At 38.2% G+C, this 18,965-nt stretch overlaps 1 protein-coding gene across 2 annotated transcripts in view; it reads right to left on the minus strand.

Annotated features, from left to right (window-relative positions):
- Window positions 1–908: 908 nt before the first annotated feature.
- Window positions 909–18,965, minus strand: part of LOC140950613 (uncharacterized) — a 22,008-nt gene continuing 3,951 nt past the window's right edge. For both annotated transcript variants that reach the window (XM_073399854.1, XM_073399853.1), the window contains 11 exons: window positions 18,152–18,474; window positions 16,023–16,314; window positions 15,277–15,444; window positions 14,399–14,413; window positions 12,125–12,670; window positions 11,590–11,742; window positions 9,971–10,158; window positions 7,129–7,270; window positions 3,158–3,196; window positions 2,585–2,662; window positions 909–1,656 (listed from right to left, as the gene is read on the minus strand). In XM_073399854.1, coding sequence (XP_073255955.1) covers window positions 1,634–1,656; window positions 2,585–2,662; window positions 3,158–3,196; window positions 7,129–7,270; window positions 9,971–10,158; window positions 11,590–11,742; window positions 12,125–12,670; window positions 14,399–14,413; window positions 15,277–15,444; window positions 16,023–16,314; window positions 18,152–18,474 — 1,967 coding nt within the window. In that variant the 3' untranslated portion in view covers window positions 909–1,633. The remainder of the gene's footprint in view (window positions 1,657–2,584; window positions 2,663–3,157; window positions 3,197–7,128; window positions 7,271–9,970; window positions 10,159–11,589; window positions 11,743–12,124; window positions 12,671–14,398; window positions 14,414–15,276; window positions 15,445–16,022; window positions 16,315–18,151; window positions 18,475–18,965) is intronic.

An 18,965-nucleotide genomic window follows, 5' to 3' on the forward strand; every position in this document is an offset into this window, starting at 1 on the left:
TACGCGGCGTAGAATGATGAGAAAACCCGTGATTCAAATTTTCACGGTAGGCATATGTGACATCAAAAACGCCGCTGACCTTTATCCATTTTTTTTAGTTTTAACGCAATTCACTTGAAATTTTGCAACCCTATAGAACTGGCCATTCCAAAAAAACGTATGTTTTTTGTTTTTCACATTTTGGCATTTTTACGGGAAAATGACGTCACAAAGTTCCCACCAATTTTTTTTTTAGTATTATGGGATATCTAATGATGGTCTCTGACCACAGGGATGTCAAAAGTGAAAAAATTTTGAAATATGCCTATCCACTCAAAAGATATAGCGTTTTTGAATTTCTATTTCCCGCCATTTTGTGCTATTTTTAGTAACAAAATGGCGGAAAACTGAACTTTCAAAACGCTATATCTTTTGAATGGATAGGTATATTTCAAAAATTTTTTCACCTTTGACATCCTTGTGGTGAATTCTTTCAGAAACCATCATTAGATATCCCATATTACAAAAACAAAATTTGGCGGGAACTCTGTGACGTCATTTACCCGCCAAAAATGCCAAAATCTGAAAAACGAAAACATACGTGTTTTTGGAATGGTGATTTCTATATTTTTGCGAAATTTCAAGTGAATTGTGTTAAAACCTATAAAAGATGGATAAAGGTCGGGTTTTTTATGTCACATATGCCTACCGTGAAAGGTAAAGTTGGTCTTATGAAATAGCAAAAACCTTGCGTGAATCAAGTAGCGGTATAGGAGCTTCATCGCAAAACGTGTGTCTAGTTCCAATCAGCTCTTTCTGGACGATCTACTAATCAGAACATAACCTCTTAGCAGTAATTCTTTTCAGCAACTCCTTTGAGTAACAAGACTGTAGGAAGCGCATATTAGTGTAGGAGTGAAAATTCGAAAAACGTATAGGGCCAGTTTAATATTTGAACGGAGTTTAGTCAATGTTTAACAAAACCGCGTTCTAAGCCATTTTCAGTTTACCCAACGCTTTTATCTTACCAACATTTATCAAGAAAAGTTTTATGAAATCATAAGGCACAGTCTAGAAAAGCACTTATTTTCTTAAAATTACCCACTAAGGAAGATATTTTAGGTCAAATGATTTGCTAAACCGAGGCCTAACTTAGACTTAAACGTTTAAATAACTAACCTGTAGAGTTTAATGACCATACTCTCTCTATAGTATTCATTACTGTCCATAGTATTCATATACGATAGTTTACTGTTTCGGCCAGGATTTCACTGTTCTTCAGTGGAGAAATAGAACGAACATGTGAAATGAGATTTGTATCAATTTTCAGTGATGTTTAGCCTTGTTAAGGTTTAAAACAGAAAGGTCTCTATAGACCCGAATTTCAGCTGCTGTGGTGGTGACAAAGCATTTAGACTCCAAACATATTGCAAAGGTTTAGACAAATACAGTCTTACGCCTCAGTCAAGGTGTATTTAGTTGTAACAACAGATGAATTCCGCAAGTTTCTATTCCCAGAATATGTTAGATAGTGAGCCGCAATGAACCTTCATGTACTTTATCAACATCTCAATGACATTTCTCCATAACAGAAGCATGCAAAAGTGACGATGGTTCTTAGCAAAGCCCATAGTGAATCCATTGTTCATGTTAATTAGTGTTTCTCGTCGCGATTAGCTGCAAAGAAATGAAAAATTGAATTTATAGTAATGAACATCAAACATCAGTATATTATCAATTAGAAGAGAAAAAAACAGCACAAATAGAATCCTACCGAACAATATTCCCTCGTAAAATTCCCCTCTCCCACTCCCCCACCCCGCAATGAGTCCCTCTTGATGGAGAGTTTTCTTTGTTCCAAAGAAATGCTGCAAGTCAATTTCTCTTAAATGTACACGCTTAATACGGAAGCAGATTAATGCTATGGTCAACAGAGACTCTTTCGCGTGGCCCGAAAGTCTAAAACAAAGTCACACATTATGGCATTTTTTTTATCTAAAAAAAAACTATTTAGCTACCATGATTTTTAGTGCAAAACGATTTGAACGAGCAGAGCTCTCCGTTGAAAGATACGGTTAGATATTAAATATGTGTATGCGATGTCTCTTTTGGATAATAATAATTAATAGTAATAATACTGAATAAGGACTCTATTCTTTAAAGCGTCCAAGCGTGTCCATATAACCGGGTCCCGCCGTGCAACAAATGAATATAATTAATTTAATACCGGGATTACGTTGCCTTACAGGGGTGAAACATTTAAAACAGTTTTAGCTACCCAATTAGATTGATTAATGCCCCTCTATATTCCATTATCTATAAGAATCAGACGCGCGTTGTTGATAACTTCTGAAACACTGCAAACGTCCGCTTGGTGGATTCAAATTGATCAGCTCTGTTGTGCAGTTTGTTTTGAAACGCTATTTCAGTCCGGTCATAAGCCGCCCGGAAATACCTCCCCACCCCCCCCCCCCCCCAGTTTATAAGCCCTCCTTAAACCCCTAAAGAAGTTGTATAAGCCAAGGGCTTATGAGCTGAAGTTTACAGTAGATCTCTACAGTTTGGTGCCTGCTGGTAACCAAACGCTTCTAAAAAAAAGACTCACCTATCAAGTGGCTCTTGAATTTAATGGCTTTTTCAATTTTAGACTTGCGTGTTGCGTTTGCCCATTTATCTGCCCAGGCTAAGAAAGGGAAATAATACAGTTAATTAAAGGCAAGAAACGATACGTCTTTCGCTTCAATTGACAGAGAATATGAGGAAAATTTACCGCAAGCCGTTAGGTGACAGTCCCTTATATTCAAACGAAAACAATGATCGACCGATCAGCCAAAATTCAACCTTTCTATTCACGTGGGGATGACTTGCTTACTGTGTATGCAAAGTTTCTGAGTTACGTGATAAATTCGGTTGTACAAATTAAGTGTTTTAAATTTCTCCAATTTCCCATGTACCCACGCACCACAAGAAATTGCAATCTTCTGAAATGTTAGGCGCGTTTGAAAATAAAACCATAACATCACCCCTGATAGTTTCTGTTATTCGCATCCACATGTTTTATAGTTACTGATACTATACTACTATTTTGGCGCTAATGGACATATAAGTCACTCTTCTTTACTGCGTTTTCAGTAGATAAAGGCTATATGCTGTTACTATTAGAATAGGTGTACCGTACCGTCTTCAGGCTCGTCTTTCGTCGGAACAAGATTTGCAGCTGTAAGATAACAAACAACCAACCAAAAACGACTTTAGCTACCGTAATTATGGTTTCTCCAAAATAAGAAAGTTATTAAAACAAGAGGCTAAGGCTGTACCACCGACAAATGTAATAAGCAATCATAAATGAAACATGCACTGGACTGGAACTCTATGAAAATGCATTTGAACTAATTGAATTTCGAAATTCAAAACACTGAGCCCGTCACGTCTCTGGGGGTAAAATGTTCTTGTTGTATCAACCAAGGTCATACATGCAGTAAATGAGACTAACTTCTACAACGTTAAAGAAGATAAACTTACAGTGTAGTAAGTTTTTTTTTATTTTTCCTGACCGTAACTTTGATATGGTGTTTTGTTGGATAATTCAGTATCGTTAGTAAGAATTGTGATATGCTTACTGAAATGAAAAAGGCAGTGAAATAAGTTCGCATTCTACCGAATTATGATTATTATTACGCATCACTGTGAAAACGCCTTCAAGAAATTACTTCATTGGACAAATAAAAATGCAAATGACTCGTTTTTGCACGGGACAAAAAAGTTTTAAGCAATAAGAAAAAAGTTAAGGAAATTGAATTTCACAAGAATTAAACAAGAAATGGCCAAATAGTTTGGGCGGCGGTAAAACTTCAGAGACAAACTTTCTAAACAACACTTGAAATCTTCTATCAAAATCATTGTACTATTGCGTCATTTTACCGTAAATTAAAGGGAGAAAAAACGTATCAAATGCGAGGGTAATAGACTATATGGTCCGCAATACATTGATACAAAATCAGAGTGAGAACGGTTTTCAGTGCAGAAGGAAGACTATTCATAACTAAAACATCGCGGGGCTAACGACTCATTTCGAGACGCGAAGGAACAGCGTAAAATGTGATACTGCATGCAGAAGACTGGGCAAATTAAGCGAAGTACAGATAGAAAATAACTATTCCGAGCACTAACAAGCGGGCATTGGCAACTGAAAGGACAGGGCTTCTAACCTTTTATATGATAATCGAGAAGACACAGCCAAGTTCTTTCTGAAATATTGCGGATCCAAAATCCAAGAAAAATTGCTTCTGATAGTGGAATGATTGAATTACCTTTGAGGTTAGTCAGATCCATCGTGAAATCCGCTTAGCATATTGATTGTGGGTAGCGTATTATTGTAATCATTACTGACATTCATAATATTTCTTCGCTTCTGATTGGCTAAAATCCCACGCATAATTCATCACAACTAGCTGTTGTCGACTAAATTTGGAAGAATTTTGCGATGTGTGAAAAATGACGTCAATAGTGCAGGAAAATTGCCAGATTGTTGAACACTTAACCGAGAAGACCTGAGGACGAGGTTGAGTTGTTTTTGTACTGAGTAGAGTAGAGAAATGACGGAACATTTCACTCGTTTCACGAGGAAAAAATAGGCGAACTCTTGGCTAAAAACATAGCAAGAAGAGCGAGAAGACAACTAGACGGACGGCATTAATTAAAATTAAGAGAATATTTGTGGAGCTGGACAACCCTTTATCTCCTAAACTTGCCGATTAACATGCACTACGGCCTCGACGGATAACACCCTCCTCGATCTCCATAATTCTTTAGATGATGCAAAGCCGAATACAATAATTGTTAAATGTGAGTTTAACAGATACGTTAGCCTGTGTATTTTGTTTATCGGTGATACAGCTTACCGAATGATTCAACTATCATGAATGGTTTCAAAGATCCCAGACGTAAACGTGTAATCGCGTAAAAGTGGTGGAATGATGATGAGGGTTTCTATAAAGAAGGTCTCACTGGTGGCAGTGGTAGCTTAAGTTAACGGTTTCTGTAATGGTGAAAATTTATGTTAATTGTGTGAGAATTTTAAGACATTATTCTCATTGTTATTAACCACATTTATGTCGCTAACGAACTTTCCAGGATGAAAAATAACCATTAGAAAAAGACCATAAGCTTAAGAATCACATTTAAAGGGGCTATATCATGACGCCATTTGCTATCTTTTTAGAAGGCTAAAACTTTTTTCGCATAACCTGAATTTTAAAAATAAATTTTCAGTATTTTTATATAAGACTATATTTAGGCATTGAAACAGTCTCCTATCATCTGTTGCAACGAATGGCAAGGAATGGACATGGATTGAGGGGCCAACTTTTTCAAATTTTAATAGCTGCTTAGACTACGAGTAGTCCCCCATTTTTCCTCAGGGATAGTAGAGCGAGCGAAACGCGAGCGCGCGTGAAAATCACCCACGCGAGAAAAGGCGACACGCGGCGGGGAGAGAGAAAAATGAGGGACTACAGACAAAGCCCAAGCTTTTGACCCTTCACGGTCGACTGACTTTGGAGTGTGAAGTTCGTATCCCCTTCCAAATCAATTAAGCGCATCCAATGGCATCCCTTCCCTTATTGAGCTGTCATTGCTCTTGTCATCGGTAAACTGCGGGGGATGTTTATTGCAAGCAAAAGAAAACCCAGATACTAATTTTCTTCACGGCTGTTTCGCGGGAAAAACTTGATAGTGTAGGCAACACACGACTTTTACTCATGCCAAAATGGTGCTTATTCCAATGAATTTTTTTCTCTGACGGGTAGATTATGCTCTGGAGGAAAACGTTTCGACTGAGCAAATGCGATTTTTGCCGCTTATTTCATACTGAGAGGTCGTGACACGCGTATTAATTTTCTGCGGTTATTGTCTATGGTCGGCATGATTTGCCCTCTGATGCAAGAGCATTTTCTTTGACCTCTTTTGAAAAGTAAAGCTCTTCAATGCGGCTAAATAAGGGTTTTGGGTTGTTTAATTTCTCCGGCGATTGCCTCCTGGATCTGAATAATTTTAAGCGATTTTCTTTTTAACCGTGAATGTGACGGTTTCCTGCAATGTTTTGTCACGCTGGGCCAAGCTCGTTAGCGTTTTCAGCAGGACGGATAGTGATATCCAAATCTCGAAGAATGGATTGCAGCTTAAACTAAACCTACATTAACTATGGAGAATTGCGATGTGACTCAGTCATGACTGCTCATGAATTGTAACAGCCGCTTGTTTTTCTGGAGATAATGTGAGTCTTTAGACTGGAGCACATAGTTCATCCCTTGGTGATAACTTTTGAATTAGCTTAACAGCCTTGCGACTGTTCTGTTATTCCCAATTTGTGATCACGCAAGACCATGGTTTCGGTTCTCCACGCGAACCTCATCAGTTGCCGAGTTGGCTTTCTGCTTAGTTGCTTTAACAAGAGCAACTCTAGTTATTTGTTCTGTGCTGTTATTTGTTCTGTAAATTGTGATATGTTGAGTGTTGATAGCGGCTGGCGCGTTTTTGACAGATGCTGACAGATTTCCATGGAAGGGCCAATCACAGTTTTGCGTTGTGAGAGCAACGCATTAGTTCAAAAGCTTGGGCTTTGTCTGTAGTCCCTCATTTTTCTCTCTCCCCGCCGCGTGTCGCCTTTTCTCGCGTGGGGTGATTTTCACGCGCCCTCGCGTTTCGCTCGCTCTACTATCCCTGAGGAAAAATGGGGGACTACTCGTAGTCTAATAGCTGCTTAAAAAAATCACCAAAAAATTATTATGATCAATTATCCCTGAAGAAATTTGTTTGATATCTCCTCCTTCATACCCCGCCAAAGAACATTTTGTGTATGGTTAAAGGCACTAAGTAATAATTTCCTCAAACAACAACATCCTCATGACATGGCCCCTTTAAACCTGACTAACGATCTAAACCATTACAGATTAAAACTTTCCATAGACAAATTTCAACTGGTGCACTATTCTTATACCTACTAACACTCTTCTGTGCTACTCCTAATGATTTAAAAATTGCTATTTACGACTACCCTGGTCAATTCCTCTGAGACCCTCTATTGAAAGAATTGAATACAGGCGAAATATTTCTTTCCGGGTTAACAGTTAGAGGAACAAATTGCATTACGTCGACACTTGAAGACTGCCACTCTCATGCAGATATCATCTGTTGAAGACTCCACAGGCTTAAATCGAACAAAGCGCGTGGTGACAGCAGTAGTGAGATAGTTGTCCACACGGGTATTTTGATCATTGTTACCAACCAGAACCTGCAAAAAGCATTTCATACGCAGATGTCTATCAGTGTTTTATTTCAGACCACAAAGTAATTCAAATGAAAGTTAACTTTTCTTCATAGCGGAAGATCCATTGTTATAGAAAATGGAAACCTGTCAATGGGAGAAAATTTGCTTGTGTCGTCAGTGTACGCGTCCACCCATACCGACTGGCAGGGAAGGACTAAGTAAACTCTGCAAGGGAGGGGATGGGGAATCAAAGACATGCAGCTTGCCGATGGAGTTTTTCCAGTAAAGGTCTTGAATTTCATTTGTTTGTCTTACGACAAAAAATAGTTAAAAAATACAGTTTTAGGTACTATGTGCTTTTAGCTTGGTCATACTTTTGGTCGCGCTCCAGATAGAAACGGCTTCTAGACACTAGAGTTGTGTAAGAAACAAAAAGATTTTCACGTAGATAAATTTTCATAAATTTAGCCAGGATCTTTGTTTCCTTCAAACTGACCAGACAACGTAAACGACGTCTACTTTTAAGTTTTACACTTTGTGTGTTCTTTCATTGCTGTTGTGTTCTTTCAGTGCTGCCACAACATAATATACAGCCGCTATCAAGATCATTTTGCTGTTCAAAGATGGTTTGATAGTTTGTTTATTTATTTGTTGCTGAGGAAAGTGTCCCATAAACCATGGGCTCTACGAAACATGGGTCTCGACTAAACGTTAAATTTTGGTTCAATAAGTTGGGGTGGGTCTTGAATTACTCATAATGAAGTAGTCTTTTGTCTTTTCTGATTAATTCTTCCCGTAAATCTCTTGTAGAAAAGCCTGTAAACAAGCTTTTTTTCAGTTTATTCCGATCGGCATTCGTTAAGTCTTGACAACCGAGTGTACGCTTCGAATTCCGAGGCGCGGGTTTGAAGCGCGTGGTGTTGATCCTCCTAAAACCTCCTTGGGAGGAACCAAACTCGATCAATCGTGTTGAGCTGAAAAGAAGATTATGAAGTAAATTTAGAAATACGTTCATTATGTCCTCCTGTATATCTATCTATATAAAATATTTCTCAGACTTCAAGGCTAAGGTAGAAGTTTTTGAAATCCAGAAAAAAAAACCAGATAAAATGTCCATATAATTCCATTTCCAAAAATTAAAGCGCGAATAAGAGACGATGTTTTAAAACATCTGAACATAACCGTAAACACTATTTGGCTTTGGTATGTTTGGAAAAATCTTGATATATTTTTATCGTAGCCACGAAAACAATAAAAAAAACATTAAAAGCTGAGCTTTGATATTAAAGTAGAAGAAATCTTGCCCTCCTTGAATGTCTTTTATTCTTCCAGTAGTTTCGTGTTTCATGCAAGCGGTGGTTTTTAGTCTGGAACTGGTGAAAACTTTTTTCAACATGTCCAAACCCGTGTGGGTTTACGATGTGACATTTTTAGCTCTATTCGGGGCTGGAAAGGCTCCTTTGATTTTACCACTGAACACAAATTTTATCGGATCTGCAATTGGTTAATAACTCAAATCTCCTACCAACCATCAAAGTGTTTCCCACCAATAGGCTACACTTAACTCACAGCTTAACTTAGCTTCATCGCGTAACGCCCATTGTGAGGATTCGAAGACGCTCCGTTACCAATAACTCGACTTCTGAATCAAAACAAAGCGTATTTCCAGGCTTTTCTACAAGAAATATACTGGTAGAATTGACCAGAAACGACAAACTGCTACTTCAGTGTGAGTAATTTATTTAACTAAAATGAAACCTTTATTCAGTCGAAACCCGTGTTTCCTATAGCCCATGTATAAATGGCGGTTTCATATTAGACGTTTTAGCGTTTTTGAAAATTGATGCACACTTTTACTGACCTAGTTTACTGCCTTTTAGGACCAGTTTCTAAGGTTAGGCTGATTATTTTATTGGTTTTCTGTCTGGTTTACTTTCTTGATTTATTGTGTCGGGCGTACACGATGCATGTTTTGAAAATTTGACTGAAACGCGCGATGTAAGGCCTCCTCATGTTATCGGAAGTCGATTTAATAAAACTTTTACAAGTGTAATTTACAAGTGTAGCCATTGCTTTAAACAGTTACACTTATAAATTACACTTGTAAAGTTTTTTTATTTCATCAGGGGAGAAACATGCCTTTTTGCACCAGTTGATGAAGAAGAAGCGAAGCAACTACACGTATTCTGCTTTTCGCCATCATGTTGTCAACCTAGGCGACTGAAGTCGAGAGAGACTGGAAACGCCGACTATACGCGCGCAGTGACAACCACGTCTCAACCAAACACGATTAGACAAGAGCTTCAACCTAATCAACTTAAACCGGTTTGGTTGAAACGGTTGATCCCAATAGAACTCGTTGATGAAAAAAATGTCAACAACTTAAACCTGTGGCACGCCAATTGCTGTAACGGCTGTCAAACTTCAAATGTTTGGAGACGAAATATGTCACGTTCTCCTCGTGAAAGTAGACTACGCGGGTCACTGAAACAGCAGACAAAAATAACCGTTGCAGCACGCGCGCGAACTTTAAATAGATTTCAAATAATTTTCTGCATCAGTTTTTATAGGGTATAGGGATTCGCTCTAACTTGGTAACTAACCCGGTAACTTGATTGATTCCAGTTTATCCTTCGCTGCTGCAGATATAAGTGCTTTTTGGTGAGGTTTGAGATTCAGATTCTACTATCACTTAAAGCAACACTAAATAACTCATATATTTACCTTGTCGTAGTCCTTCCAAGTTATTCCATTGTCACTAAATGAAAGTGCAAACTTAGACACATAATTAGGATAATAGAACTGGCCTTGTGTTTCCACCATTCCAATTAGGTATGGTACTCCTAGGTCAAGCTGAAGGTACTGATTCTTGTCTTTGGCGACAGCTTTAGCGTGGTCAGCACACCATGCACCTGTTGTAAAAGAGAACAGGTTTTTATTATTCATTATTATTGATTCAAAATATTACCCCGATTCTGATTGGCTAAAAGCACACGCATAATTCACCATAACCAGCTACTGATGACCAAATTTGGAAGAATTTTGTGTTTAATGAACCAATGACGTCAAAAGTGCAGCCTTCTTGCAGGTTAATGCACCGTTAACCGAGAAGACTTGGGGACGAGGTTGAGTTGTTTTGGCTTTTTAAACAAAAAATGGTGGGCATTTCACTCGTTTCAAGAGTAAGAACTAGACGAAATTATAGCTAAAACGATGGCAAGAACAGCAAGAACACAACTCGAAGGGCGACATCTGCTATTTGGAGAATATTTGCGGAGCTGAACAACCCTAAACGTGCACTATCGAAGATGAACTTAACATCGATGGATCGATGGAGGTAAGCATGTTTTAGCTTTGTTTTAAAACTAGGAATTGTTTTGAATAAATAATAAAACAATTATTGAATTCGGCTTTCGTATCATATGAAGAATTATGGAGATCGAGGAGGCTGTTATCTGCCTCGGCCTACGGCCTCGAGGGATAACACCCTTCTCGATCTCCATAATTCTTCATAAGATACTCAGCCTCGTTCATTAATTGTTAATTCAAAATATTTCTCCGATTCTGATGGCACAAATCCCCCCGCTAATTCTTCAGAACCAGCTACCTTTGACCAAATTTGAAAGACGTTTGTGATATCAATTCAATAAAATGACGTCAAATGTATGGGCTATCGCCAGGAAAAGGGATGGCAACCGAGAAACAGAGAGAACAAAGAGAGAGTAGAGCTTGTGGAAAAATGGCGAAAATTTTCACACGTGTTGTGAGAAAGAAATAGTCGAACTTCCACCTAAAAAAAGAAGAATGATCTCCAGTCTAAACGACTTTTTATATTCTGAATTTGCCGAACAACAGCCAAATGATGACCATTTGGGTAACACTTTTAATATTGAATGAATAACAAAACAAATATTGGATTAAGCTTTCGTTTGTTCTGAAGTCTTATGCAGATCTTGGATCGCTATCCACTGGGGCCGAAGGTCCACAGTTCTTCAGATACTTGGCCTCATCCAATTATTGCTGAATATCTAGTCCACCTATGCCCTTGGAAAAATCCCGACTTGATTTTAAGAGTACAATAATGATGCGTTTCCAGCATCCGAAATGTAAACATTAACATGCAGCCGCAATTTTTGGAGAGGTATCCGCGAATGGGAAGAAACACTGCAGATGGCTGAGCTAGCTTCTAAAACCAGATTACAATGATCGATAGTATAGCGAACGATTTCTACGTTTTCTCTTCGTGAATTGTTTATTATTAGGTATTATCAGGAAAAAGAATATACTTGACAGCCGATCCGAAAATCACATTATTTGTATATAGTAAATCGATAAATAGATACCTCTCCCTTTAGTATTATTGACTTGTCCCATTGAAGGCATGTGATCAATTCTTGATTGAACCTTAGCTGCTTCGTTTGGTCCTTCAGCGTACGATGTTGTAGCATCAAACTGCGCATCCTTCAATTCAACAAATTCTAACCCGTTTCCACACGCTGTCAAAATAGACATTTATATAATTATATAATTTAATCTGTGAATGTGTGGCTAGAAAAATAATTTTCTTGCGACTCAATTCACTGAAACGACTCATTCTTAAAATTGACATTTCGGTGAGATTTCTTGGCCGCATACCTGACGCAAAAACTAAGAATTATTTTCTAATTATAAAATAGGATGGCGCATCCGAGGCGCTGCAATTATCTTTATACATGCCACAAAAAATCTCCTTGAGAAAAAAAAAGTTCAAGCTTTAAGAATTAAAATAGCTGAGCAAATGTCGTAACAATCGATGATACGTAAACACAAAAGGGATCATCCACTGAAACTTTACTTGCCTATCAAAACAGCTTCCCCTTTATGAAATAAATGTCTTACTTTTTGGATCAGGCGCACCAATAACGACAATTCCAGTCTGCTTTGGGGGGACTTGTTGTTGTAATTGTTGAGGTTGTGGTTGAGGTTGTGGTTGTGGTTGTGGTTGAGGTTGAGGTTGAGATTGAGATTGAGGTTGAGGTTGAGGTTGTGGTTGTGGTTGAGGTTGAGGTTGAGATTGAGATTGAGGTTGAGGTTGTGGTTGTGGTTGTGGTTGAGGTTGAGATTGAGGTTTTAGTGGCGGTTGTGGTTGTGGTTGTGGTTTGGTTTGAGGTTGTGGTTGTGATTGAGGTTTTAATGGCGGTTGTGGTTGTGGTTGTGATTGAGGTTGTAGTTGTAGTGGTGGTTGTGGTTGGGTTTGAGGTTGTGGTTGTGGTTGAAGTTGTGGTTGAGGTTGCGGTTGTTGTAGTTGTGGTTGAAGTTGCGGTTGTGGTTGTGATGGAGGTTTTAGAGGTGGTTGTGGTTGTAGTTGTGGTTGAGTTTGAGGTTGTGGTTGGTTTTGATTTATTCCAAGTTGTTGTTGTGGAGCAGATGTAGGTTTGGGATAACCTAGAGGAATAAGTCTCTGTATCAGTAGAGAATTGACAAAGAAACTCAGATTTCACAAACTGTGCAGTTTTAATTATTTTTAATCAAACATGTATGAAGGCAATACGAATAGCGCATGCAAACCTCCTTGAACACTGATATTTACGTCCAAACACCTCTTGAAAGCAAATTGCTTTGCTCAACAAACATCTTTCATCGGTTTGATCACTTGCCTAATTGTGCGATTAATTGTATCCCCAGCGCTGACAATGACAATTACAGAACACATACTTTCTACGCTTCAAACTAAGAAGAAAACACCATATCAGAACGAAATATAATGTCAGCGCTCACAGTGAAAAGTGTTCCGTACTCCGAACACTTTAGACCTTTGACTTTGGCTGACTCATCGCACAAAAAAACTTTTATTTACTAGTAAAGTTGTGTCTGCAACTCCCTCTATACCCGGGCTAGTATATTATGTACAAATATAGCAGTAATTTCTCTGGTATGGAAGCGTATAGTGCTTTTCCCTTGCTAATAATTCGACCAGGGTAGCCATAAAAAGCGTTTTGTAATACCTTATTACTTTAAGGCTACCTCTAGTTTTTAAGGTCGCTAGAAATGGGGACGGGAGAGGAAGAGAGACATTGTAAAGCAAAGTTTTTTGACAAACGAATCCAGGGATTCTTTATTGTCAGCCAATCCGTGAGCCTCTAGGTCTACACTTAAACACACATAAGTGAGCAGAAAAGGTCCCAAATTTCATTTTGGCTACATTTTATTTATTTTCTATCATTACAAATTTAACTCAGTATCTGTTTTTTTATTGGCTTAGAACGTACAGCAAATTTTGGATATCAGCGCCCTAAAGATTATCAGTTCACTTACCTGCTAACAGATAAGTAAATGATGTATAAATAAATATCAAGAACAATGTGTGGGTGAGTGTCTTTAATGTGCAATGAAATAATAAACTGTCTGGTCAGATAGTTGGTTTCTCGTGATTTTCTTTAAAACAGATTTATAGTAAGAGTTTAAAGCCCAGGAAGAACGATCACCGTTATTTCGCCTTTGATTATGTTAACTATACAAGTAACCTCTGGGATATTAACTTGTCTGTTAAAGCAATAATTGGAAGAAGCTCTTTGGAGATTGAATACATTTGAACATTTTAATTTTTAATTGCAAGTCGTGCCAGCGAACGTATATGAACAAATGTTCATAATATATTTAATTTTTTAAAGGTTTATTTGGAATAAGTGATCGTAGAACTTACCGTTTAATGAATTCACGAGCCAGAGGAGAAAAAAAATAGATGGTTAGTTTGTTAGCATGCTATTTAGGTATTACCAATGTCAGTTAATGAATATTTAAACGTGCACGTTACTCACAATTACCTTAAGTTGTTTCTTCAAAGTGGTATTTAACGTGTATAAAAGTTTAACCCACAATTATCGATGTCAAGAAAAGACCCCTTAAATAAAATTACGTTATTTACATGGTTAATGTTGATTGGCACTGTTTTACTAGTTTACGTTTTCAAATATTTGTTTGTGTGAATTTAATTGTGTGAAGAATTCACTAAATACATTTTATTACCTGAGAATTGACTCAAAATATTGTCAATACCGTGTTTTAAAGGTCGAAAATGTAAAAACTACTCTCGCATTCCAAACATGGCAGAGTTATAACTTTGACTAGCCTGATGATAAGGCTTATTATGCAACAAAAGGGTTTTAAACTTACCCGGCTTTGGGCTTGCTGTTTAAGAAGTGCATAAGAAAAAAGAAATAAAAAGGTAAGAATAAAGCACGCGACAGTATTCAGACTTAATACATAGGACAATTATTGCAATATAGTTTATCAAATCTACCATTTGTAGGAGGTAATTAATCGTTTATAACTAAAGAGTCGAAAAGAGAGTAAGTGAAGTAAATTAAATATCATTATGATTATTACCTGGCTGCGGATGATAGTGAATATCAACGAATGATTTTTTTTTAAGAAAGTTTGGTTGCTAAGCTGACAAGCCGAGACGGAATAAAAGGTTTTAAAGGTTCTGGTTCTATTTTTTAAGTTTCAAAATAGTTCAAATTCAAATCAAATAAAAAGTTTTAATTCGAAAAACATTCGCAAGATGAAGCTTCTTGATTCGTTCGACTAATAGGGACTTTAAGATCCAACAACCAGACGGCAACGAGGACTTCAAAAAAACAACAAGGTTTAATACGCCAAACAACAAGTTTGCACGTGCCTCGCAGTTTTTTGTACATTTCTTTGCCGTTACTGCGCGTCTTCGACGTGAAGAAAATGCCTAATTTCGCCTTTTATGGAGAACGCAAACAAGCAACAACGAAATTTTATTTCTCCTTCTGAACTTGGATAAGGTCCCTTGGAATTTATCTTCAGAAGGGTTCGCCTGCATTTTTCAAAGTAAGTCGGTAGGAATAATCGAGATAAAGGCTGAAAAAGTGACGTTCTCGTTGCCGTCGCGTTGTTGGATCTTAAAGTCCCTATTAATGTGAAGAACACAGTGTATGCTCAATTCATGAACAGGTAGAAATATCTATTAAGCTTCACCCATTTAAAAAAATACTGTAAGATTGGGTATATAGTGTCCTTACTCTGGCATTCCACGGCTGAACCACATGGAAATTGTTCGACCTTTGTACCAGTGCAATTTAGACCTCCATTCTCAGGAGGAGGGTTAGTACATTCTCTTGTTCGCATCTTTATCATACAAGGATGGCTACATTGAGACCAGGGCGACCAAGTGCTCCAGCCTCCATTCACTGAGAGAAAAACAATGAAAAAAGACACTTACCAACCCTTTAGCGACTACGATTATTTTAAAATAGGGGTGAGAAATAATCAGTGAGTGCATTCTTAATAAATTTCTCGCAAATCCATCCAAATTGTGGAAGCAAAAAAGTAACGTTGTTTTAAGTTTCTATGTGTCCGATTGTGATCATTTATTTCATAACAGCTCCATTAAAAAACTTACAAAACCCTAACCCTCCAACCATACGAAAACCACTTTTTTACCTAGAAGTTATTATAAGCTCAATTAAATAATATTAGGTTGATTAAATATCATCAGGCATTGTCTAATAATTCAGGCGTCCGTTTTGTTAAATCCGTCGTGCATGATCAGTTTTTCCTGACTCTCTAGACCAAGTAATACAAACGATTTTATTTTTTTTTTAGTTCCAGTCAAGTTTTGTTTGTTCGTTTCTCTCTGTTTCACATTAATTGCCTAATGACATGGAAGTGGAAATGATCCTCGCAGTTAAATAAACAACAATAATCTAATGGTTGCTACTCTTACTGCAAATTTTGAGGAGAACCTGGACTCGAAAACGTCACGTACCAATGCACGATTTATTAGCTACTTTTGACGCCGTATCACCCAGTGTAGCATAGTCTGCTACTTCAAAGACATGGTCATCATAAGGCTTGCTTGCAATGAGATTCAAATGCGAGGTAAGAGTCTTTTTGTCATCCGCTGAAAGACCATCCTGAATGCCCACTGTATACACAGCTACCTCAGAGTTGTGTAGCTGGTCCGTCGGTGTCATCAGAAGGTCAGCCCCTGTTACTGGTGGCTTCGATGCATCAAAGTACACATCCGCTGAGGGACCACAAGTTATAAGGATACAAACCTTAAAAAAACAATATTCATTCAAAATATTTCTCCTTTTCCAAGTGGTGTGCATACACCGAATGCAAACATGGCGGAACTCTCGGCTGGCCCGGGTCTACAGTGTAGTTGCGCAAAAGCGAGGCTAGTGAGGCCTCAAGATCGAGTTTTGTTTTGACGGCTGCACATATTAGCGATTTAGTCGATCGATATGGTTTGCTTCAAGTTGTTGCGTGCCTGAGCGCCTCCAAAAGGAGATATTATTCTAGCCGGAGTTACCTTAACTTTCCCGAGATCTTTTCACAAAAAAATTAAGAATTCACCTGATGTAATTCGGCGAGGCGATCGGGACGCATGTAACAGTGAAAAAAGAGGTGTGCTCACTTCACTTGCTTTAGAAAAGGGGACACACGAAAGTATTTGAATGAATGTAATTTTCGCAAGAGATGGTGCTGTTCCATGATGTTTGCATGATCTGCTATTTGTCCAACAAAAGGTAAGCATTCTTGAAAACGGGAGTATCCGCTGTCGACTTTAAGATCTTTTAGATTTCACGCTGGAAACAGCTGCATTAAAATATAACAGTGACGAGTGTGAATGAAACACAACAATAACAATCGTCTGTTAATATAATCCTACGAGTTTGGCCTACGAAACGATGTAAGAACCATAAGAAAGCGACATGTTTGGAGAACAGTCCTCCGATCAAAGTGTACTAAAAAAACTAACAGAGGAACTGTTGCGAACTAAGAAAGTAAGAAGAAGGAAAAAGGTTCTGGTAGTAAAGAGCATATTTTTAATTAGCAACTTGTCGAAGAGTTTCGAGATAAACTAACAGCGGTTTTCCAAACACTGCTACTTTTGTGACACTGCTAAAACTCTTGAACACAGGATCGTGAAGACTATGAAAACATTCGGCCTCATTGTAAACATTTCGTGCACGGGAGTGTCCCTGAGAGCTCTTAAGGAGTGTTAAGTCGCGACGGCGGATTCACTCGTTCCTGTTAAGAGAACGGAAAAGGCGCACTTAATACAGAACAATCTCTCAATAATTCTCCCATTCAAATAGTTTCGGGAGTCTTCTCTTCCGAACTGAAGAGAGCACACTTTCCGGTTCTTTTAACTCCCTGATAGTAAAGTGCTTCTATTCTCCGCGCCCGAATCCCTTGAGTCCATTTCTTTCTTCGTTAAAACCTTGGCAAAGGGAAGATAATCAACTTCCGTTTCTGCTTGAGTTAAATCTCCTTTGAGCAAGTAACAAATCAAAGCAAACAATATCGATAGAATCAATCGCTAAGAAGCGCAAGCAAAACAAAACTCTTGAGGCCTCACAAGCCTCTCTTTAGCGCAACGAGAACCTGGCAGGCCGAGAGGTCCGCCATATTTGCATTTGCTGTGTAGGGCAAATAAAACACAAGCAAAACTTGAACACTTTGTATATGTATCACACTTTTTTGTGGAAGTGGGTCACTGTTCCGCGAGAGTTCTCCTACATTTGAGAAAGTAAGTCACTTGGAATAATAGCCTCCGTAGTCCTTGCTTAAAGTCCCTGATGTGACAATAAATACGGGTAAACTGAATTGCTGAATTGTTTTGTCAAATAACTTACTGGCCTTGCGTGGTTTTGCGTCTACGATTTTTGATAATAATCAGTGAGTGAATTTATTACGTGAATTGAATTTTTAAGCGATGTTTACAAAGCCATCACAGTCGTGGTATCTTAAAACTCGCTACTTGAAGCATTGACAGGTAGCGCGGGGAAAAGATTACTTCCGGTCACCATACTAGACGCCTCCGTAGTCCTTGCTTAAAGTCCCTAATGTGACAATAAACACGGGTAAAATTGTATTGTCAAATACCTTACTGGCCTTGCGTGGTTTTGCGTACTTAAACACGTCAAGAGTTTTGTTGAGAGCAAGATCTGTCCTCTTGCCGCCAGCTTTGAAGAATAACTTCTTAAAGGTATCTGCCAACTGTTTGTCATCGGTGAATTTACTAAGTTTGATGGTAATTTCTGGGTAGGTCTGATACTGAATCACAGCAAACTGTGTATACAGATAATCGAATTGAGACGCAATGTTAATTGAAGCGTTGATGATCTTTTCCCAGTTTTCTTTGCCCACCTTCTCAGAACTGTCGAGGACAAAGACGACTTCCAGGGGTTTTTGACATTTGCCGGCAGCTGAAATGACACGTTTCAAGATTATCAGTGGGCTGCTATTTAAATGACAAATGGCCCTTCCTTCAATTATCAACAATGCCTCTGATGTTTACAGTAATGCTTTGATGTTTTAAAAAGGTGTAAAAATAGAGCGCTGAATGAGTCATTTGGTATTAACTATTATTAATTATAAAATAACTAAGATAGTACGCGCGCTCTGATTGGCCGAGAGGAGTGTTTGCATGAGAGTATGTAAACATGGTTGTGGCGTCAAGTTGTTTGGCTTTTCGCGCGCTAAGACATTTACAATAGGCGGTAAAATGACGTGAAAAGCATAGGCTAACGCCAGAAAATAGCCGAACTGAGAAGCCCTGGGAAGGATTTTGGGTTAGGACAGTTTCTTTGTCAGAGCCATGAAAAATAGCCGAGCTCCTGTCTAAAAACATAGCAAGAACAGCGAAAAAAAAAGCAACTCAGCGGAAAAAATCTGCTGTTCGGGTATGATCTGAAAA

Source organism: Porites lutea, chromosome 10 (genome assembly GCF_958299795.1).
Source record: "Porites lutea chromosome 10, jaPorLute2.1, whole genome shotgun sequence".
NCBI classification, from domain to species: domain Eukaryota; kingdom Metazoa; phylum Cnidaria; class Anthozoa; order Scleractinia; family Poritidae; genus Porites; species Porites lutea.